Source organism: Ruditapes philippinarum, unplaced genomic scaffold (assembly GCF_026571515.1).
Source record: "Ruditapes philippinarum isolate M1 unplaced genomic scaffold, ASM2657151v2 ctg554_1_1_1_1, whole genome shotgun sequence".
NCBI lineage: Eukaryota > Metazoa > Mollusca > Bivalvia > Venerida > Veneridae > Ruditapes > Ruditapes philippinarum.
Window position 1 is genome coordinate 147,649 of NW_026864532.1, and position 25,236 is coordinate 172,884.

A 25,236-nucleotide genomic window follows, 5' to 3' on the forward strand; every position below is an offset into this window, starting at 1 on the left:
ACGCCAAAACAATATCCCCCTCCCGATTCCATCGGCGGGGGATAATTATCAATATTTTCTATTATCAAATTTGAGCATAGTATACCTTTGATTTTTGTGTTTAGATACTAAAATTCTTGAAACAGCAAGTGAATTATTTTTTTATTTAAGGCAGAGTAAATCCTTTACACAAATACAGCAGGTAAAGGAATAATTTAACTGTGCAAATTAATAACCTTGCTAAGCATCTCCAATATTAACTTTCTTCATTGTACTACAATAGACAAATTTACTTTAACATATGTGCATAATAGTCTTTCTTTACTGAAAGAAAATCTAAAAAATTACAAAAGCAAAACTGTTAAAAACATACTTGGGCAATGCCGATGGCCAGATGGCTAGGTAGTCACTGTATATTTCCACTGTTATATCATCCTAGATCAGGGGGAAAGAAATAAATAATATCAGTTTATTATATAGTTATATATAAAATATTGAGAAATATTGATGAAATAAAATGCATATTTTCATTTTCCATATTTTTACTGTAAACAAGATATGTTTGTAAAACATGTATGCCCCCTATCAGCAGCCAATTAGTCATGTGATAAGGTTATTATGCATGACTTCTGAACCAGTGATCAAACAATTAATAAGGGTTATCAAGTATCTACTGGTCATGACCTTAACCTTTGACCCCTTGACTCAAAACTCAATAGGGGTCATCTGCTGGTCACGACCAATCATCATACAAAGTTTGAAGTTCCTAGGCCTAAGCGTTTTTAGTTAATTGATCAGAAACCGTTTTTACCTACAAGGTCAATGTGACCTTGACCTTTGACCACTTGACCCCAAAATCAATAGGTCATCTGCTGGTCATGACCAATCACTATACCAAGTTTGAAGTTCCTAGGCCTAAGGGTTCTTTAGTTATTGATCGGAAACCGTTTTAACATACATGGTCAATGCGACCTTGACCTTTGACCCTAAAATCAATAGGGGTCATCTGCTGCTCATGACCAATCACCATACCAAGTTTGAAGTTCCTAGGTCGAAGCGTTCTTTAATTATTGATCAGAAACCGTTTTTACTTACAATGTCAATGTGACCTTGACCTTTGACCCCTTGATCCCAAAATCAATAGGGGTAATCTGCTGGTCATGACAAATCACCATGCCAAGTTTGAAGTTCCTAGGCCTAAGCGTTCTTAAGTTATTGATCAGAAACCGTTTTTACTTACAAGGTCAATGTGACCTTGACCTTTGACCCCTTGACCCAAAACTCAATAGGGGTCATCTGCTGGTCACGAACAATCATCATACAAAGTTTGAAGTTCCTAGGCCTAAGCGTTTTTAGTTAATTGATCGGAAACCGTTTTTACCTACAAGGTCAATGTGACCTTGACCTTTGACCCCTTGACCCCAAAATCAAAAGGTCATCTGCTGGTCATGACCAATCACCATACCAAGTTTGAAGTTCCTAGGCCTAAGGGTTCTTAAGTTATTGATTGGAAAGCATTTTTACCTACAAGGTCAATGTGACCTTGCCCTTTGACCCCTTAACCCCAATATCTATAGGGGTCATCCGCTGGTCATGACCAATCACCATACCAAGTTTGAAGTTCCTAGGCCTAAGGGTTCTTTAGTTATTGATCGGAAACCGTTTTTACCTAAGAGGTCAATGTGACCTTGACCTTTGACCCCTTAACCCCAAAATCAATAGGGGTCATCTGCTGGTCATAGCCAATCACCATACCAACTTTGAAGTTCCTATGCCTAAAAGTTCTTTAGTTATTGATCGGAAACTGTTTTTCCTTACAAGGTCAATGTGACCTTGACCTTTGACCCCTTGACCCCAAAATCAATAGGGGTCATCTACTGATCATGACCAATCACCATACCAAGTTTGAAGTTCCTAGGCCTTAAGGTTCTTTAGTTATTGATCGGAAACCGTTTTTCCTTACAAGGTCAATGTGACCTTGACCTTTGACCCCTTGACCCCAAAATCAATAGGGGTCATCTACTGATCATGACCAATCACCATACCAAGTTTGAAGTTCCTAGGCCTAAAGGTTCTTTAGTTATTGATCGGAAACCGTTTTTGCTTACAAGGTCAATGTGACCTTGACCCCTTGACCCCAAAATCAATAGGGGTCATCTACTGATCATGACCAATCACCATACCAAGTTTGAAGTTCCTAGGCCTAAAGGTTCTTTAGTTATTGATCGGAAACCGTTTTTGCTTACAAGGTCAATGTGACCTTGACCTTTGACCCCTTGACCCAAAATCAATAGGGGTCATCTACTGATCATGACCAATCACCATACCAAGTTTGAAGTTCCTAGGCCTTAAGGTTCTTTAGTTATTGATCGGAAACCGTTTTTCCTAACAAGGTCAATGTGACCTTGACCTTTGACCCCTTGACCCCAAAATCAATAGGGGTCATCTACTGATCATGACCAATCACCATACCAAGTTTGAAGTTCCTAGGCCTTAAGGTTCTTTAGTTATTGATCGGAAACCGTTTTTGCTTACAAGGTCAATGTGACCTTGACCTTTGACCCCTTGACCCCAAAATCAATAGGGGTCATCTACTTGTCATGACCAATCACCATACCAAGTTTGAAGTTCCTAGGCCTAAGGGTTCTTTAGTTATCACTCGGAAACCATTTGGTCTACGGACCGACGGACCGACGGACCGACAAGTGCAAAGCAATATACCCCCTTTTCTTCGAAATGGGGGCATAATAATAATTTATTTTTCATTGCAGTGAAACATATTCTTCATTTTTCACTAGTGTCTTGCCAAACTACTTTCTTCCAAATTCAGCCAATACACACAATTTAAGGGGAAAACTTTCAATTTTCCATGTTATATTCACAATAAACCTTTGTCTTTTTTTATAGATCCCATATACTGTTGGGAAAAGTTTATTTAATCATTAATTCTTTAAAACAACAGAAAACTCACTTTCTTACAAACATGTTAAACAACTTTCAACTAAGGAGCGTTAAGGCTGTTGCATTTTTTCATTATCCCTAATGTACAGACTCAATCTGTCTGCTTTTCTCATGTAATTTTGTTTTGATTAATGCTTCCGAGGGATCACACGTTATCCAGATTTCAATAACTTATATAAATGACAAGGTTTTTTTTTATGAAGGTCTAACTCACCTTGAGAATATTATAAAACTTTGTCATCAGTGATATGAACACACTTAAAGCTAATGGTTCCTGAAACAAAAGTAATAATTTATTATAATTATTGTATTAATACTATAATAAGTTTTCATTTTTTACCTATTTAGTCATACTAGAAATAGATCACTTCATTTTGTCTAGTGCAATAACTATATAACTCCTATTAGATTTAAAAGGACTTAACCCGCTATTGCACTAAGGTGACACATTATGTCATATTTCAGAATGATTTTGAAACAAAAGTGTCATTTTTAGCTTGGTTGTTTTTTTATTGTGTTTATTTTTTCTCCAGATATCAAAACAATTAAATTCAACCTGTGATACATAGAAAACATTTTTGTTCTATATAAAAATAGTGACAAAACTTTATTACATATTATAGAAATAATTTATTTCTTTTTTAAAATTCATTGCTTTGATTTGATAAAATTCATCATGCAAAGTTTGAAACATGCATCGATAATGTAACAATTTTCAAACATAAAATGATGTACCATCCAAAACAAAATTTCAATTTTATTTTTGACAAATTAACTTTTTTCATTCTTTTATCACCATTCTGCAAGATTTGGCTATTAAAAACCCCTATGTTACACCATGAATATTTTGAAAAAATCTAATAATGAAAAACTTTTAATGTAATTGCATGTCAGGAAATGTTACCTTAATCTTCTGTAGAAAAACTTTAAAGAAATCTCTTGGCAGGATGCCAAGCTGCGAGTCACGATACATTGCACTGTCACGGCCACTAGATGTTCTCTTATGTTGAGCATTGGTACTGTATATTGTCACAACTGAAATAATAGAAGACAGATATAAAATCACCAGTCTTTTCTCACCTTGAATTTAAGTAAAAAGTTATAACCAATATTTCTTCAGAATTTAAAAAACAACAAATAAACACTATATTTTTTAACAGCTTTTACACTGCACATGTAGATAATGAAATATAACACTGAATGTGGGAGACACATAAAAATTTGCCTCTAAAAGCAGCTTTAGTTTAAAATCATAAGGTCATAAATGAAAACCAAAAGGTTAGCCAGTGCCACAGAAATCATGATAATAGCTCCGCTTTTTCTTGAAAGTGAAAGTAATAACCAGCATGAAAAATGAAAGAAAAAAAAAGAAAAATAGAAAAAAGAAGGAAATATTGACAGCAATTAAGAATATAAACAAAAGCTGACTGTAAGATAGCATGCTCCACTATCTTCAGTGTCTGTTAGTAAGGAAAGGGGCATTACTCTGTTATAATGTAACTCTTGAGTTATGGGATCTTTGCCAACCATGTTAGATAATAATCACATAGAACAAGTCTGTGAAGTTTCAACCCATTCCCTTTATAAGTGTTAAAGAAACCAACATGCACACAAAAACTTAGTGTGACGCTAACTCAGTGGGGAGTACAATACATATAGCTAAAAGTCAAGCTTTAAATTACATACTGGTTTCCCACAAGTCTCTTGCTGGTTTCCGAGCATTTTTGATAGAAGGAAGCTCATTCAGTAAGCCAGATACAAGTCTGCATGCCTAAAAGTTAAAAAAAATACAATGTTTTAATATATCTCACCTATATGCTATTTTAATCTGTTAACAAATATATCAAATCTGTAACAACAATTTATGAGGTGTTTATTTATTACTTTTTATTCAAATATTTTGTTATTGGCATATTGGTTAAAATGTATTATTATGAAATTGAAAGCAAGTAACAATTTGATCCATATGAACACTGTTTGTAAACACATCTCTATATGACCACTGTTTGTAAACTCACCTCTATAAGACTACTGTTTGTAAACACATCTCTATATGACTACTGTTTGTAAACTCACCTCTATATGACCACTGTTTGTAAACACATCTCTATATGACCACTGTTTGTAAACTCACCTCTATATGACCACTGTTTATAAACTCACCTCTATATGACTACTATTTGTGAACACATCTCTTTATGACCACTGTTTGTAAACTCACCTCTATATGACTACTGTTTGTAAACTCACCTCTATATGACTACTGTTTATAAACTCACCTCTATATGACTACTGTTTATAAAGTCACCTCTATATGACTACTGTTTATAAACTCACCTCTATATGACTACTGTTTGTAAACTCACCTCTATATGAACACTGTTTGTAAACACATCTCTATATGACCACTGTTTATAAACTCACCTCTATATGACTACTGTTTGTAAACACATCTCTATATGACCACTGTTTGTAAACTCACCTCTATATGACTACTGTTTGTAAACACATCTCTATATGACTACTGTTTGTAAACTCACCTCTATATGACTACTGTTATGTTTGTAAACTTACCTCTATATGACTGCTGTTTGTAAACTCACCTCTATATGACTGCTGTTTGTAAACTCACCTCTATATGACCACTGTTTGTAAACACATCTCTTTATGACCACTGTTTGTAAACTCACCTCTATATGACTACTGTTTATAAACTCACCTCTATATGACTACTGTTTATAAACTCACCTCTATATGACTACTGTTTATAAACTCACCTCTATATGACTACTATTTGTGAACACATCTCTATATGACTACTGTTTGTAAACTCACCTCTATATGACTACTGTTATGTTTGTAAACTCACCTCTATATGACTGCTGTTTGTAAACTCACCTCTAAATGACTGCTGTTTGTAAACTCACCTCTATATGACTACTGTTTGTAAACTCACCTCTATATGACTACTGTTTGTAAACTCACCTCTATATGACTGCTGTTTGTAAACTCACCTCTATATGACTGCTGTTTGTAAACACACCTCTATATGACTGCTGTTTGTAAACTCACCTCTATATGACTACTGTTTGTAAACTCACCTCTATATGACTACTGTTATGTTTGTAAACTCACCTCTATATGACTGCTGTTTGTAAACTCACCTCTATATGACTGCTGTTTGTAAACTCACCTCTATATGACTACTGTTTGTAAACTCACCTCTATATGACTACTGTTTGTAAACTCACCTCTATATGACTACTGTTTATAAAGTCACCTCTATATGACTACTGTTTGTAAACTCACCTCTATATGACTACTGTTATGTTTGTAAACTCACCTCTATATGACTGCTGTTTGTAAACTCACCTCTATATGACCACTGTTGGTATTCTCCATGTTCATGAGATATGTCCAATCTCGTATATTTAACAGGAAAGCTGAGCAATGCTCCAATACATCAGGACTTGGCTGAATATCTGAAATATCAACACTGTCAGTAACATTCACAATTCATGAAATAAATAATTAATGCACAAAATATACGACTTCTACAGTGTCTGTTTGGATCTTGTTTGGTAGTGGTTCATTCTAGACAGTTTTGTAAATTTCAAAGCAATTCAATACTTTCAAGAAATCAAACAATTTTAAGCTTAACTGCTTGCATGAGCAACAAGAACTAGCAAACTTGTTTGCTTCCAGAAAAAAAACTGCAGAGAAGGTTTGTCAAAATTTTTCAACTTGGTAAGAAATGTCAATTCATGATAAAAATTCTTTATATAAATATCACACTAAGGCTAACTCTTTATAGGAAAACTTCAATTCACAGACAATTCAATGACTAGCAAGAAATATTTCAATAAGTCCATTTGTTTCTATACACACCTTGACCGAGCCTCACGGCTGTTATACAAGTCTTCACCTTCTTGATAAGATCTTGTAGTGAACTGTTCTCACTGAAAGTCTCATTCAGGAAGAACTGCTGTAGATCTACCATCATCATTTGCCATCTTACATGTTTAGACAGGGTGTACGATAACTGCGACACTACATTATCCGCCACTCCCAGAAGATTTCTTGCTCGCTCAAATATCTGAATTATAAATTACTAGCTTCATCTATTCATGTATTTCTCGGAACACATCTAGATTAGCGTACCCAAGAAGATAAACAATACTAGCACACTTGCTTATTAGGGGCTGCTGCCCCCACACCCCCACTTTTACATACTTATTTTCAAAGCAACAATAAAATTCACAACACTTAGAAACAGAATAAAAGCATGGTAACAAAAAATGCATGCACACTGGGTCCGCTATTAAACCTAGATCCTATCTTATTTATTCAATTTTCTATAAAGATAAGTCAAAATTTTCTAATAAGCTGTATAGCTGTTAGAAAAATTCTAGCATGTAACAAAAATTACCAGGACTTAACAATCTCAAAACTTACTTCTTTGCTCAAATAAACTGAGCCTATAATCTGATGAAAGCTGCATAAAAACTATAGAGAGCACTTGGTTTATACAGAATTTATTTTAGTTCAATTGTGTAGGTAGCTTTAGCTTATAGACACACATTCGAATCCATTCCTGAAACCAACCAGTACTGAGCAATGAGTGACAACATTCTTTCTCAAGGAAACAACCACTTGCCTCTTCCAGGGTTTGAACCCATGCGGCTAGCGATCATTACAGTCTATGCGAAAGACTTCTGAGTTTTACTGGACAGTAGGTCCTGTAAACTGAAAATTTTTACTGGACCAAACATGATTTTACTGGACCGAAAAAAACCTGATTGGTATAGCATTTTGAGTCATTTGATAAGTGTCAGCAGTCAAAAAATTTGTGTACAAAAAGAAAATTGTATTATCAACAAGTGAAGTTATCTTTTTTCACCACAATCAAAATGTAAACATAAATATTGTTATACATGTATTCAATGGATTTTGCTATTTAAACTTTAATTTCATTCAGACTATATACTAGCAAAATGAGAGGGTAAATTTCAGCAAAAGTCTGGCATATGTAAACAGAATTATATATATCGGTAATTTAGTGAAGTTGACAGATTAATTGTTCAATGATTTTGGTACCTTCACAGTATAGTTTAATTTTTGTCAACACCTTGGACGATCTTTCATAGCTAAACACCAGTTGAGCACACATGTAATTTAACATTTCTCTAAGTCTGTGGATTAAAGACGTAAATTGTTCCAATTAATTCACTGACACTTTCATCTGTGTAAACAAACTAATAGCGGTTGACCTTTCACATCTGGGCCGCTTATGTAATTTACACGGCCGCTTTTTGACTTTTAATTGTACTAGTTGTCGGATATTTTTATCTTACGTTGTTACATTAAAGTTTGCATTATGAGAATGCATAACAGTTGACAAGCATTGCACGAGCTTATATTGTGTAATGACAACATTTTGATTTGTTTTGAATGTAGGTAAATGATCGGCCTTTGCAAAATGTTGAATGTAAGGTTTTTATAAATCCTTAATTTTTACCGGACCGTCGGGCCGTCAAAACATATATTTTTATCGGACCTTCTGATTTTTTACCGGTCATAGCCGACGGTCCGACGGTCTTTCGGAAAGACTGTCATTAGATTACTAGTTTGATGTGTTAACCACTCGGCCATGTCGCCACATGAAAGAGCACTTGTCAAAAGATGATACATTTTTACAATAGTGTAACAAAACAAGAATAGAAAGAAGGAAAAATATCAATTTATACAAAAGTTCATTACATTAAAATTTATATTTTCTCACTTAACTACATGAGATATTAAATAAATTACTTAATTATTGATTTCTTTGTTGCGTTTTAAGTCACTAGCACAGTCAAGGATATAAATTACAACTGTTCCAGTGGAGGGAGATCTCAGGTGTCTCTCAATGCAATATTTCTGATCAAGTGGGCACCTGAATAGAACTGTCCTCCAAAAAAAAGGACACCACTAAGGTTTCTTGACATGAATTGATGAAAATTATATTTTCCAAGATTTCTTTACCTTTTGATGAAGTTCTGGACAAATAATGTGTGTGTGCAAAATATCGGATCATTCGCTCATTTCATTTTTTCCAGAGTTATCGTTTTTGTTAGGCAAAGTGAACCAAAAAAGGGCAGAATATTTGTAAAGATCTCTTAACAACCTTTCATAAATCTTTAAATGCTTAAGGCATAAGCTCAACAAGAGTGAAATGATTTTTAGGAAAATACCTTGACCTCCATGCAGTGACAACCTTTTCCAATCAAAACAAACGCATATGCTTGCTCCAGACTAGGGGGAAGTTTACGTATAATGTCCAGCATTTCAAACGGTACCTTCCACTGAAATATAAAAATACAATTAAATACAACAAAAACTGTCAGTAGGGCATCATGCTCGACTATTATCAGTGCCTCATAGTAAAACAAGAGCATAAATACTAGTAATATTTTCGAAAAAAGTGCCATATTTCTGTCAAAAACCATGTAACAGCAACACATATTATGCTCTCAAATAAGTGTTTTCGACCCATTCCTTTCAGTAGTTTTGGCAATACCAAGTTGCATGCAAAAACTAAACCTATGCAAACATTTTCAAAACGCTACATTCTCATATAAATGTTACAGTATATATCATTATACTATTTCAACATCATTTTATAATGTTATTACTTTAGACCTACCTTTTCATTGAGCTGCATGACATATGCAGGTGTTTTCTGCTGATTGACTACAAGTTCATTGACAAGATGGTGAATAACGTCTCCATCGTACATAAACATTAATTGGTGTTCTACATTCACCAGAGTGACAGAGGAATCTAAAATATCATAATAATTATTGATCAAATACTGGTTAATATTACCATAATATATAATATAAACATTAGTTGAAGTTCTATATTCACCAGAGTGAAACAGAAGTACGAAATAACATAAGATTTAATTATCAAACCTTGATACCAGACTCATTATGCTCCTGAATAATGATTTTTCTATTCTTTAGAAAGATCAATTATGTGTTATAATGCTTAAATAATAGATTTAGAGCAAGTTAGATGTTAAAGTGCTGAAGAAAGTAGCGCTGAATGTGCAGTTATGTGTTGAAAGGGTTGCAAAATGTAAACAAAGTTGTATTTTGACTTCAATACAAAATACTAAATCACTACAATTACACCAATTGCTCAAGAGCAAAAGAAGCAAAAGATGCTTCACCTATATAGCCAATGAAAAACTTTTTGAAAACTGTGCTGCAACAAGATAACAAAAATTATTAGTTTTTGAGAATCAAAATGCCAGCATTTCAGGGTCTTAAAGGTCCTTTAATTTCACCATCTTGTATAATATATACATTAGTTGATGTTCTACCTGAAAAACCTAGTCATATAAAAATCTTAATCACACAAAATCTGAAGTTAAACAAGAACGTGTTTGTTAAACACAAATGCCCCCGGCTCAGATTCTTGTCAGTAGCAATATTTCAAAAAATGTTTACCCATTCACTCAGTTATGGACAGAAAAATTGCCAAAAAATTGTAAACACAAGTTATATAGCTTGACAAAGTCATAGCATTTTGTAATTGTGAAAAATATAAGTTGCCAAGTCATTGCTCTGACTTGTGAAGATGAAAAATATTCAACTTCATGCAAGTTATCTTCCTACCAAATATGAAATACACCTGTCATTAAAGGCTATATGGGCAAAAGTGTAAAAATCTATTTTTAGCACTGGTGACCTTAACCAAACTGACCCCTAACTCTATCCAAAAGAAGAATACCATGTAAGTTATCTTCCTACCAAATATGAAATACATCTGTCAATAAATAAAGGCTGTATGGGCAAAAGTGTAAAAATCTATTTTTAGCACTGGTGACCTTAACCAAACTGACCCCTAACTCTATCCAAAAGAAGAATACCATGCAAGTTATCTTCCTACCAAATATGAAATACATCTGTCAATAAATAAAGGCTGTATGGGCAAAAGTGTAAAAATCTATTTTTAGCACTGGTGACCTTGACCCAACTGACCCCTTACTCCATCCAAAGGAAGAATACCATGCAAGTTATCTTCCTACCGAATATGAAATACATCTGTCAATAAATAAAAGCTGTATGGGCAAAAGTGTAAAAATCTATTTTTAGCACAAGTGACCTTGACCCACTGATCCCTACCCAAATCAAAATGATGACCATGCAAGTTATCTTCCTACCAAGTATAAAATATATCTGTCACTTAATAAAGGCTGTATGAGCAAATGTGTAAAAATCTATTTTTAGCACTGGTGACCTTGACCCAACTGACCACTAACTCCATCAAAGTTTATGTTTCTATCAATTATAAATAACATCTGTCTGTAGAATAAGGTCAATACACCTGTAAAAATGTAAAAATCTATTTTTAACCTTGGTGACCTTGACATTGGTAACATTGACCTTGACCCAAATGACCCCTTACTACATCCAAAGAAGGAGGACCTCCCTTGGCATGTTTGTATTAAACTAAAACATCACATAAAATATAAAGGCTGTATGAGCAAAAATGTTTATATTTATTTTTTAAACCAGTGACCTTTTGACCTTGACCCTAAAGACCGCTTACTCCACAAAAAATTAGAGGACCATCAAAGGTATCCACCTACTAAATATGAAAGATATCATTAAAGAAATTAAGTAATTAGGAGAAATTTAAGATAAATCCAACTTGCCGAAATAGGTTAACCAGACAAGGCCCTATTTTCAAAGTGAAAAAAGGGAAATTACTGGGAAATATGGATGACACAGTTATATAACTTGGCAATATCATGAACTTTGTATTGATAAGTAAGTGTGGAAATTATAAAGCCATTAGTATAGATAGAACTTAAGATATTTCCAACTTGCCATTTTAGGTTAACCATTATTCATTTTCTAAGTGCTGAAAAGGGCAATAACTTGGTAAATATGAAAGCCAGAGTTATGTAACTTGCCCAGATCATGTACTTTGTATTGATTAGTAAGTGTGTAAACTTAGAAGCCATTGGTACAGGTAGAACTTAAGAAAAATCCAACTTGCCGTTCTAGGTTAACCTTGTACGGACAGACGGATAGACGGATGGACGGACAGACGGTTCAATCACTATATGCCCGGGGGCATAAAAAAGCCATAATTCTGTCAAAATCCAAAATAAGTGTGGGAATTTTCAACTAATTCCCTTCAGCAGTTATGGAGATACCAACTTGCATGCAAAAACTTAATCAAACTAAAATTCCTATGCATCATATTCTATTATAGCATTTCTTGAGGGAAAAGAAGGGAAGCGAGGAGTCACCTGTGGTCCATGGAACTCGGGCTGTTTCGATTGCTTCGAGAACCTGGCCATTTCCTCTTTTCACTTGGCACTCTGTCATTTTCTCTGAGGAAAAGAATGAAAGCGACGGCGGTCCACGGAACATTGAAAATAAAGATTCAGTTAAAAAAACGAAAGTGTAATTTTTTTAGCCTAATAATTCAGTCTACCTCTGCTTGATGGATAACTGCTAGCCACTGTGGTTAAATCATCAAGGTTTGTCCCAAATGACATCTGATCAGTGTTACCATTCTCTAACTTTCTCATCTGATCACATTCATAACCGGTGAAATGATTACGTATGTCGCTCTGTAATACCATGGGGATGAAGTGAGAATGAGGTGGGGCCGCTTCAGCTACGTGCCTGAATAATGAAAATGTAATCAATGTATTGTTAAAATGTATCATATAGCAGAAATCTTAAATTGCACATTGACTTGAAATAACTTATCATTACATAACAAAAGAAAATATTATCTTAACATTATAATGATGTATAGCCATGGTTTGATTGAAAGTACATGTACAATAAATAAACCTATACTATATGACATTATTATACTATATGGCATTATAGAGCAACATTTTTTTAAAACCATCAATCAAGGGAGGTAATTGTCAACAAACATGACATCATTAAGTTATCTTATCTTGCCAATGGCTGCAAATAAATAAAACTTGGATAAAATTGTGACTTAATCAATATATTAAATAAACTTGCACCTTCTGTTTCAACTGTTAAGTAAATTATTTCTCTTATCATTTTGTTTTATTTATAAATAAAATTAGAATTAAGGCAGTGTTTCTGAAATAGATATTAAATCCATAACATATTACTCACCACAAGAAAGTTACAAGATTGGTCTTCTGTACAAACGAGGCTCCATTGAGGGCTACTGCTAATACCTGAGATTTAAACAAATCTTTATCTTCATTTTCTGTATTTCACTATTTGTAAATACAGGAAACTCCACTTATAATGTTATAGCTTATAAAGATGCTGTTGCCGCTGTCCAGACGAGTTTTCAAATTTGTTGCCTCTCAGATATAACGATATTGGGATATAACAGTTTAAATTTGGTTAATCAGTTACAAAATGTAAAGTAAAACTTTATAAAAAGGTCCATAAGATTAAATTTTGTTGACAGCATCTTACAGTTATTGAGTTACAGGAGTGATGTCTTGAATCGGGAATCCTTAGTCTGCTGAATGTGTAAACTGGAATTGCTATTGCTGTCGTTTTTTGACAAAGGTCTGTAGAGTTTTGCACTTTTTGATGTAGACCTGGACCAATAACTTTTGCAGATTTCAAATGATTTGCTTACTTATTTTTTCAGAATAATTATTTCAATTTTGAAAAATGACCGCATAAATCATGCTAAGAATAGCAATAAAAAAATATTTTCAAATCATTTCCGAGTATAGTTCTTTATGACCATTTGTTTATCTTTCAATTTTAAACCCTGTTGATTAATGTTATGAAAGAAAATTAAATTTCATGCCCTTCAGGATTTTAGACCACAGATGACTTCATTTAAGTAACAGGTTAAAGAGAGTTTTTTTTCTTAATTTTCTGTATTTAAATTGTAGCTATTTTTTATAATTGCCAGTAAAGTATGAATAAGAATAGCTCGAAAATAATGCATTATAAGATATAACTATACAAGTAATATTATAGGTAAGTCACTCTAGCTTCTAGCAATCAAAAGTACACATGTATGTTTTAACAAAACAAAGTTAGAAAACAAGCATCATGTTACCTTAACAAGGAATTTAATGGTAGCTATATCAGCATCTTCTAGGATATCTGCGATAATTGACACGAAGGCTTTTCCTTCCATCACCCCTCGTATAACATTACACACACTAACTTGTATAAATGTGAACGTTAGACTGAAATATATATACCATAATCATTCCATATCTTTTATATAAAACTAATATATCCCGTCATTTTTCTCTTTTTCTTCATTAAGTAACTTAACATAACTTACTGGAACCAAAAATTATCAGCCTTTGCCACCAATATAAAGTCTGGTCAGCCTGCACTTCCCTGCAGTCTGACCATGCTCTATACTGTTGGCAGCTTAATTTTTGTATTTTGATATTAGAATCCCTTGAACTTTAAATGGACTGTCTCAAATTCAAAGTTGGACAGGTTCATTACAGAAATATAGCAGGTTAAGGCTTAATGTTAGTTTTCTGTTCATGTAATGCATCTTTTTGAGGAAATACGGTATAAATTACACAAAAAGAAACATTTGCACAGATACATAGATGCTACACAAATGGGCAAATTGTGAAGTTATATCGCTTCATCATTCCCAGTTACTTCTTTTAACAGGGCACTTTATATCAGGGAGACAGTGTAACTTGTGTGCAAAATTTCAGATATCAATCCCTTACTCTGTTTTCCCAGAATACTTACTTCATAGTGCAAAATGGCTAAAAACTGAAAAGGCTTTTTCAATCAAATGCTGCTAAAAATCTTTTTCCAATGAAACTAAATTTGACTATATTTCTTTACTATCTTTCTTTTTTTCCATATTTAGGGCATCACTTGATCTATGCAAAAATTTCAAATTTTTATTATTTTAGGCTTTATGACCTCAGTGGAGCTCCTTTAATAATAGTCATTTTATGTTAATTATGAGTGGATTAAAAGTACATATTATTAAACATTTGTCTGTAATAAAAACTCAAACCTTTCTTTTGAAGCAAGTTCATCTTCAAGGTTAGCTCTATAGGCATTGCTTAATTCTTGTTTCACATTGTCCTCTATTAAAATATCTACCAAACCCTGTAACATACAAAAACTTAACATTATATAATACTATCTCTGGGAATGGTATAAATCTATCTCAGTTTTAGACTTTAACATATTTACAAAAATTAAAATATGGCAGCAACTAAATGATGTAAACAGTAAACAGACACCCAAGCTGGGATAATATTTCATTTTTTTATGTTTGGGCTTTTGGGTGTTTTTTTTTTTTTTTTTTTTTTTTTTTTTTTTTTTTTTTTATTTGCTTTAAAGTTTATTTTCATACTCCACCTAGGGCTGTACATCCCTATCTCTAACAGTTGAATGACAGTTGAAAGCTGAAAATGTTGCAGCCTTAAATAATCTAAACAGGAATAAGACATGTGTAAAGAATGCAATCATTAACAATTCTGAGTTGTAGTTTTTTTTTCAAAACCATTTATTCAACTGGCTCATAAAAATATTTCAGTTACTGTTAGAAATGAATGTAATTACTTTGAAGAATCAATAACATACAAAATCTTGTAAATATGTTTATAAACTCAAGATATCAAACACTCAAGTTACATTGACAGTATGGTATATTATATTCAAACAAGAGCTGTTGATAGGACAGCATGCTCAACTATTCTCAGAGCCTGATAGTAAAAGAACAGCCTGCATATGGTTCAAAAAGGGCCATAATTCTGTCAAAATCGATAAAACAGTTATGGGCCTTGGAAAGTGACCTATTATGCTCTTAAATAAGTTTAAACCCATTCCTTTCTTTAGTTTTGGAGACACTAACTTATATGCAAAAACTTAACCAAAGTGTGACGCCAATGCCTGGGTAAGTACAATAACTCTTCTTATTATTTAAATAGTCAAGCTAATAAAATTATAGGCATACTCTAAACACATTTCTACGAGCTGATTCCGCTCTCCTGTACAAACTTTCAGGTTTGGCACTAAGCTTGGCTGATGACTCTTTCAATGTTTTACATGCCACATAATAACCGTTCAACCTTTGCTCCTTAACTTGGCAATAACTTGGATTCTCCAGCTGTAAAAATACATTGTAACAAATAATTTAAATCAATGCCTCTGAATATTTTTGTTACCCCTTCTTTTGAGACACAAGGTTACAAATTTGTCCAATTAAGAATTACAAAACATACCAACTAGGTTGATATCAATTTATGTTGGCTAATATTGTACTTAATCCAAAGTCTCTCTCAACTTCTTTCAATATTTTTTGTGATACCTATCTTTCATACATTTTTCTTTTATAATGTTTTCCTAATTTCTTCATTATTTGATTGTAACATCTTGATTTTCAACAGAAGTTTTTCAGTTTTGCATTAAACAGTTTTATAAATATAAAACCAGAGCACTGAATGCAGTGTTAACACTTCCGTCTGTTAAAGGCAACAGCTATCAATAACAAATTTGACAAAAAGTCTAAGTTAAAAGGGACACAGCTCCAAAAATAAAGATTTATGAATTATTCCCCTTGTTTTACAACTGCACATTGTCATGATAAGGAAGTATTCCAAGTTTCATGTTGATACCTTTTAAAATATTTAAATAAAGGGCTACATATAAGTGTTGGCATGACAACAATAATGATGATACAGCAATCATAATGGCTCAACTTATTTCTTCTACAAAACAGACAAGTTGAAATAGTGTATTTTCAATGATATAATTTCTAATTCAAATTACTACAAAATGTATACAAACTAGAAATGTGTCCATAGGACACGGATGCCCCCACACACCACTGTTCTGTCAATCTTATGACTCTAGGTCAAATATTTTTTGGACTACATGTGCCACAAGTTTGAAAACTAAAAATCAACAAAGGGCCATAATTCTGTTAAAAAACTTGTTCGCAGCAAAAATTCCTACCTTTACTACCATCTACACATTAAGGTTGTTAATACCCTGGAAGTTTTAAGCAAAATCTGCCATCCGGTTTAAGAGGAGTTATGCAATCACAAAATTTCTACATAGTATATAATGTAAAAAAAAACAACAAAGGGCCATAATTCCCCTGTTAAATTTTGGTTGCAGCGGCGAAATTCCCCTTCCTTTACTGCCATCTACACATAAAGGTTTTTGTTCATCGCTTGGAAAGTTTAAGCAAAATCTGCCATCCAGTTTAAAGAGGAGTTGCATTCAAAAAATTTCTATATAGTATATAGTGAAAACATCAACAAAGGGCCATAATTCTGTAAAGTTTTGGTCGCAGCAAAAAATTCTCTCCCTTTACCTACCATCTTCACCTTAAGGTTGTTCATCCCTGTAAGTTTAAGCAAAAATCTGCCATGCAGTTTAAGAGGAGTTGCATTCACAAAATTTCTACATAGTATATAGTGAAAAATCAACAAAGGGCCATAATTCTGTTAAATTTGGTCGCAGCAAAAATTCCTTCCTTTACTACCATCTACACATTAAGGTTGTTCATCCCTGTAAGTTTGAGCAAAATCTGCCATGCGGTTTAAGAGGAGTTGCGTTCACAAAAATTTCTTTCATAGTATCTAGTGAAAAAAAAATCAACAAAGGGCATAATTCTGTTAAATTTGGTCGCAGCGAAAATTCCTTCCTTTACTACCATCTACACATTAAGGTTGTTCATCCCTGTAAGTTTAAGCAAAATCTGCCATCCGGTTTAAGAGGAGTTGCGTTCACACAGATTTCGGGACGTACGGACGGACTGACGGACTGACGGACTGACACTCGGACGGACAAGTGCAACGCTATATGCTCCCACTCTGTGGGGGCATAAAAATCTTCATTAAATGAAATATTGAAGAAGAAAAAATGGTATCTGAAAATACTCATGGAACAGAGGTCAAAATCAATAGGTCGTCTAAAGGCTACCCTATTGCATATTTAACCCATATATAAAGAGAAACAGAATGCATACCATCACAGTACATTTACTATTTGTTTCTACTGTTGCCTAAAGTTCCCATAGCCATAAATATCAATTAGTAAAATTACAAGATTAACAGTTACATAGATGACACTTACATGTTTAAGAAGATCTTTTGTTTCCCTGAACATTTCCAATGCATGATGATATGATTCTCTATAGAAGAAGTATGTTCCAAGATCATATGATAACTGTAAATAAAAACATGTTCAAAACATCATAAGTGTAAATAAAAAAATGTTCAAAACATGATAACTGTAGATAAAAACATGTTCAAAACATATGATAACTGTAAATAAAACATGTTCAAAACATATGATTACTGTAGATAAAAACATGTTCAAAACATATGATTACTGTAGATAAAAAAATGTTCAAAACATGATAACTGTAGATAAAAACATGTTCAAAACATATGATAACTGTAAATAAAACATGTTCAAAACATATGATTACTGTAGATAAAAACATGTTCAAAACATGATTACTGTAATAAACATGTACTGTAAACATCAACATGTTCATAACATGATAACTGTAACTAAAACATGTTAAAAACATATAATTACTATAGTTCAAAGGTTTAAAAATTAAGTTATTTACTGCAATCCATGATTCATTATTCAATTAAGGTCATTTATCAAATGGCAACTTTCTGGCCATACCCTTAAAAGAAAGGGCATGGCAGAAATTGCCTTTTTGATTTTATGCCCTTTAAAAGGGGATTTAGCAAAAATTTTTTTAAAATTCGATAATTTTTTTTAAAAAAATCAAATCGAGACTTGTTTTATTACCCCCCGGGTAAAAAAAGGGAGGGTACGGATTTACCCCGGGTTCTAAAGGGGGGGTTTTAATAAACTTCTTTCCGGGTTATTGCAATTTTTACCGATTTCAAAAAAAGCTTTTTAAAAAGTTAAAAGAATAAATGCCGCGGGAAAAAGGGAAAAGAGAAGTGCCGATGGGCAACTGGGGGCGGGAAAAGGGGGCGAATCAGTTGAATAAAAGTGGACGGAGGCCTCGGGAGAAAAAAATCGGGAACCCGCTTTTTCATTTTCCACCCCCCCCCCCACTAGGTATTACCCCATTCGACGATTTAATTTCCCCTCCCACTGTCATATCACATCCGGACATAACTCATCCTCATTTTTCTCCCCCAGCTACCTCACCAAGTTCAACCCCACCCCCTACGTTTCAAATTGTAACCCCTCCCACTGTCACCCCACATCCGGATATAACCCATCCCTAGTGTTTTTTATCCATTTAGGTAGTTGTGTCCCCAAAAGATAAAAGAAAAAATCTGGGCAAGTGAAATTTTTTAGACTTGGGGATCTTTACTCAAATCACAACGTCAGTTAAATGAAATCTCAGAAACCGGACCTGCTGGCGAAGTCCAGTTTAGGGAAGGAAGATTTTTTGTGAAGCCCCATGAACAGGAGAGTTCAAAAATTGTCAATCGATCAGTGGACTTCGGCCTTTATCATGTATGCCAGCATTTTTTTTAGAACGATTTCAAATGAGGGCCCAAGAACTTTCTGAAATATCTGCGGGATATTGGCTTGGCATCTACTAGGTCACCTACTTGGTGGCAATACGATGATCAGTTTTTCGCCACTTGCAAGCTTCAAATCCTTCCAATCATTGGGGTGTCATTAATGTGGAGTTATGGCTTCTATATGTTTCAGGCTCTCCAGCAACACAATATCCTGTAAGGTTGACCACATCCACCAATTCTAGCACTCATAATAAGTCCCATAATAATGTAAGCCCATCATTACTTACTTGTAATTTTTTTCAATGCTGGTCGTCATTGTCGCTTTACAAATTGTAGGTACAAAGCATGCATGCCAGCTCTGTGGAGGTAATCATCGCAGAACAGTATGCTGCTCTAGTCAGCAGCAGTAAAGGAACGATTACTGTACCAAAAAGGCAAAACGCCCTTAACATTACAAAGTTACTATCATCTTTAAATCTGTACCCAGACCCAACAGTGCTGGGGAACTTAAATATGGGTAAATGAATGGTTTCCCATTACATTATGAGGGCCCCCGTTATTTCAGAGACTCACCCAACTTGCTTAGTGCAAAACAGTTACCTTCAATACTTCAAAGTAAATAATCAAAGAAATAAAGGCTGCAGGGAAAGCGGGACCTTTTCTGTCAATGCCATTTACCACCATGCAAAATTTCTCCTGCTGGTCTATCTAGTCCCCAAAAAAGGGGGAGATTTCCGCTTGATACACCATTTGTGTCTTATCCTAAAGATGAATCTATTAATAGTTACATAGATGAAAAGTACTGTTCAGTATCTTATTCAACTAATCAATCAGGCCGCAAATATGGTTTTTTTCCTTAGGTGAAGGTTGCCGCCTTAGTAAATCAGACGTTAAGTCGGCCTTCCGTTTTTGTTACCAATTTCCCCAAAAGGATTTTGACTTACTAGGTTTCAAGGTCCCAAGTGAGGTCACCCAAGTGGACCTGTCATTTACTATTTTTATGATAAGATGCTACCATTTGGTGAATCCATCAGCTGTGCTATCTGGGAAAAATTCGCCACTTTTGTACACTGGGCTGTAGTTGAAAACAGTAATAACCCTAATATTCAACACTACCTTGACAATTTCCATTTGGGGAGCCAGCTTTAAGCTGTAAGCATGGTCACACACTGCAGTCCTTTAAGTTACTTGCCAAAAATTTGGTATCCCAGTTGCACTTGTTGTCACCCAACTACTTCCATTGTTTTCCCAGGCATTGAATTTGACACAGTTTAAATGGTAATGCACTTACCAGAAGAAAAACTCGTGGAATTAAAGAGCAAAATAACACAAATCCTTAATACTAAAAAGGTTACTTTGAAAGTCATGTAATCTCTGATAGGTTCACTCAATTTTGCTTGCAGAGTCATTGCACCAGGCCGTGCATTTTGCAGGAGGTTTATAAATTCCACCATTGGTATTAAAAAGCCATATCATAAGATAAGGGTATCTGGTCAAATGAAAAAAGATCTACAGCTGTGGTAACAATTTTCTGGCCCGCATACACGGCATAACATTAATAACTGACCATTGCTGGCTGTCTAACATTGATCTACAGCTGTACACAGATATGCAGGGGGTCCTCTTGGGGGATATGGCATCTACTTTGCAGGTCATTGGTCTCAGGGGTTTGGCCATTACACTGGGTGGAAGAAGGTCTTACTAAAGACATGACGCTCCTCGAGTTGTTCCCGGTAGTAGCAGCTATTGTACATGGGCCAAAGTGTGTTCAGTAACAAGAAAGTTTTGTTCCATATAGATAAACCAAGCAGTAGTTCAGATAGTAAAGACACAAACTTGCAAATCTGAAAGAGTCATGAAACCTTGTAAGACATCTAGTCATGGTTATGCTCACACATAATATTTCTGTAAAAGCAACCTATATTCCTTCTAGTCAAAAAATATAATAGCTGATTCCCTTTCTCGTTCACAGTGGGGGAAGTTCAGACGGGCCAGCACCCTATGCAGACATGCAGCCAACAAAGATTCCATCACTTCTATGGACCATTTAATAAACACAGCTCAGAATCTTTATTTTAATTCTTTAGCAGCTTCAACCCACAAGACATATGCTTCCGGTGTCGGAAAGCTTGCATACTTTCGGCTCAGTTATGGCCTGCCACAATCTTGGCCCATCCCTTTAGAGCATCTCCTACTATTTATTGCATATTGCTCAAAACAACGGCCTTGCTGCATCATCTGTGGCTACTTATATATCAGGCATTGGTCATTTTCACAAAAATAACGTGGCTTGTCTGATACAACCACCTCATTTTTAGTCGTTAAGTCATTAGAAGGTTTACGCCGCTTCAAGGGGGTCCAGCCCAAGACTTGCGGGCTCCAATTACTCTCCCTTTGCTAGAAAGCCTTATTGCATCCTTAAAACATGTATGTACTAACAGGTCCTTTTTAGTGCAGCCTTTTCTGTTGCATTTTTTGGCCTGTTAAGGGTAGGAGAATTTACTACTCCAAGTTCAAATTATTCAGGTCAAAGACTATTGCTTGTTAACGATGTCCACATCTCGGATAATATAATGCAATTATGCATCAGATGGTCAAAAACAGACCAATATGGATTGTCAACAACCATAAGTATACGTGCCACAGGTGGATTATACTGCCCAGTGAACAACATGCAAATACATCTTAAAAATCGTACACACTTCAGCAATAACCACCTTTTTGTTCACTTTAATGCTAAAAGCCTTACCAGATATCAGTTTACATCAGTTTTACGCAAAACATTGCAGTTTTATTAATGCCCCAATTTTCATCAGGTCACATAGCTTTCGTATCGGAGGGCAACATATTTTGCAAGTCAGGGTGTCTCAGACGAACAGCTTAAGTCTATGTGGCCGCTGAAATCCAGTGCCTACACTAGATATATTCGTTTAACAGCTTAACTATCCAGTAATTGCTATCAATCAGTTCAATCCCTAACCATCCCAAAGTTAATTTCAGGTCCAAAACACATCTGGATAGTGGGCTCCTCAATAGTGCATTGGGCAAAATCGGCTGCATCAAAAGATCTTCAAACTCGGATTCACCCAATCGTAATATTTCTGTTCAGTGGCTGGGAAAAAGGGGATTGAAGCTGGCTGAACTACATACTATAATGGACTCAAGGAAAACATGAGATCGACTTCAATGTAACCGCAAAGACCAGATCTTATCATGCTACATTGCGGTTTCAAATGAATTAACAGTAGAAGGTATCACGGGTAAAGACATAAATAGAGCAAATAAAAGAATCTCTATTGAGATATCAAGCCCTTTTTACAGGTGCCATCATATCTGGTCCTCTATTCCTCCAGAGACGTTACTGGGCATTATGCCCCTTTAGGCGCAGGTAAACTGATTGAAAAGAAAAGGAATCGAGTCAATGCAGCCGTTAAAGCATTCATTTTGTCAAATGGTGGCAAATATATAAACAATGACTGTTACATTCATGCTAAAGAAGTCAGTCTCTTCCACACTAGATGGTACCCACCTTTTCAAATTTTTGGCATGATATCCTTCTAAAAAACTGGAAGTTGGCTCTAGAAAATGTTTGTAACCACCGACGAAAGTTTTTTACCCTAAACTCAATGCTAATTAAATTGGACAATAAAAAATGTGAAAATATTGGGTCACACACATTTACGAGACCCTTTGTATTCTTATAAGTTGTTTAATTTTGTTGTTATTCAAAACGTAGTTACGTTGCTCTCAGGTTTAATTGTAGTAAGAATTAATCATGGGGGAATACATAAAGTATTCTGTGGCGGCCGGGGAGACAAACAAGGGTGGTTTCCGGTTTAACAGCCTGGCTCTTTCTCCTAGCCTGACTTGCTTTAAAGCATGCAGGCATGGTTTTTAATGTATTTTGTTGGGGTGCACTCCGGAGTAACGGGGCACCCCCTCCACCTCCAGGTATGGAGGGGAGGCCTAGGGCAGGGCTACGTCCGGGACAGTCTGTTAGGAGTAGTAGTAATCCAGGCTGCCCAGCCGCAACCGTTCTCTCAGGGTGTGTGTGCATTAACTGTTGGGATGCGACACTAGGTTTCAACCTAGGTCACTGACTTGGCCATTTTACCTTGTATAGGAGGCAGTCAGTTGTCTCCCCTGGACTGAGTAAAATTCTGTTGCCAGTATTAACGCCACATAAGATATTAAAGGAATCATTAAAATAAAACAAATTTAATTTTAACATGTGTTTTTTATTCTTAAAATGTAAATCATAGACATTTTCCAGGCTGCAAAAGGCAAATGCCAAATTGTGATGGTTTTTTGTCTGGCCACTAAGGTCCAAATAATTTGTGATCACCCTTTGTCTGTCCATTCCTAGGTATGTGATTTAATTGATAACTAACCAATAATTACCAAATTTCTCCACAAGTGACCAACTACTGTACAAATCTAACATGATTTATCAATAAGCAACTATTTACATAAATTAGAAATCAATTACTACCTGACATATATATTCCTCTGGAATGATGTCTGTACCCTGTTCCCATTGATATACCGGGTTATCCTGATGTTCTGATGGAACTGTAATACTGTTAAACTGTGGCATTCTTATAGTTTTACCACACTGAATACATTTCTGTAAGTTTTCCACCGATACATCTGCTTTGTCTCGTAACTGTAATTTATAAAAAGAAAAATTACTTCAATGATGTGTAAACACAAGGTATACCAAGCTTTGATGATGATAATTGTATGAATAACCAATTAAAGCAGTGATAAAACATTACAAAGAGTAATATGCTATTCTTCTGATCACTAAATATTTATACTATTGGAGTTTACATCATGAAACAGGTGGGGATCAAGGATTTTTATAAGAGGGGGGAGGGGGGTGACAAAATTACAACAAAAGAAAATGCATATTCCAAAGGGCTTTTGGCATTTAACTAGTTCTCCAGGGGAGGTGTTAATGGGTCAAATGTTGTGCTTGATTTTCACTAAAAAAAGCCCTCGCAGAACTTGATGTTATATCATATCTTATATAGTCAGAAGGGTTATAGGACCCCTTTGGATCTGGAAAAGATGAGCTTGTTCTCCATTGGGTATAGAACTATAAACAGACTCTGTAAAATTCAGAGGAAAATAGGATATAGCCTGATCAGACTGTACTGTTAAGCATATTGCATGTTGCATGGTAGCATATAAAATCTCTGAAAAACACGTAGAATTTCCACTGACATTTTCATTTACATAAGAAAATTATTTATTTTCAATAAAATGACCTATAAATACATATCACAGTAGAATTATAACTTACATTATTTACGATAGACTCTGCCTGCATCATCGATGTGATGGGGTCAGACTGACCTTGTCTGAAATACAATATAATATGTTTATCAGGTGCAACCCTTTAAAAAGTAACCCTCAGTAGAGCAATTACCTCTTTATAACAACAATTTCATTTACATCACAATAAATTTAAATGTGGCTTTCAAATGGCCTTGGAATGTGACTTCCTATAATGCTCATAAATAAGTGTGTCAAGTTTCAACCCATTCCTTTCAGTAGTTTTGGAGATACCAACTAGCATGCAAAAACTTAATCAAAGTGTGATACTGATGCCTGGGTAATACCATAGCTCTGCCTTTTCTAAGTATAGTCAGTCTAAACATTTACAACTTGTAACTCAGGCCTGATATCATTCTAGTGCAATAAATAAACAAAGACAAGCATGTAATGTACCATAAGTAAAAAATATCCAGTAATGTTTTTCTCTTCTTTTTATATTAAATTACCTT

At 34.7% G+C, this 25,236-nt stretch overlaps 1 protein-coding gene across 1 annotated transcript in view; it reads right to left on the reverse strand.

The window, feature by feature from the left end:
- LOC132725964 (integrator complex subunit 8-like) overlaps window positions 1–25,236 on the reverse strand; it is a 52,480-nt gene that overhangs the window by 12,823 nt on the left and 14,421 nt on the right. Inside the window, exons 6-21 of the mRNA XM_060711192.1 lie at window positions 24,753–24,810; window positions 23,937–24,110; window positions 18,051–18,143; window positions 15,922–16,074; window positions 14,974–15,068; window positions 14,029–14,161; window positions 13,110–13,174; window positions 12,439–12,632; window positions 9,626–9,762; window positions 9,174–9,284; window positions 6,829–7,036; window positions 6,313–6,422; window positions 4,627–4,711; window positions 3,845–3,975; window positions 3,155–3,214; window positions 353–414 (exon numbers count right to left, since the gene is read on the reverse strand). Coding sequence (XP_060567175.1) covers window positions 353–414; window positions 3,155–3,214; window positions 3,845–3,975; window positions 4,627–4,711; window positions 6,313–6,422; window positions 6,829–7,036; window positions 9,174–9,284; window positions 9,626–9,762; window positions 12,439–12,632; window positions 13,110–13,174; window positions 14,029–14,161; window positions 14,974–15,068; window positions 15,922–16,074; window positions 18,051–18,143; window positions 23,937–24,110; window positions 24,753–24,810 — 1,869 coding nt within the window. The remainder of the gene's footprint in view (window positions 1–352; window positions 415–3,154; window positions 3,215–3,844; window positions 3,976–4,626; window positions 4,712–6,312; window positions 6,423–6,828; window positions 7,037–9,173; window positions 9,285–9,625; window positions 9,763–12,438; window positions 12,633–13,109; window positions 13,175–14,028; window positions 14,162–14,973; window positions 15,069–15,921; window positions 16,075–18,050; window positions 18,144–23,936; window positions 24,111–24,752; window positions 24,811–25,236) is intronic.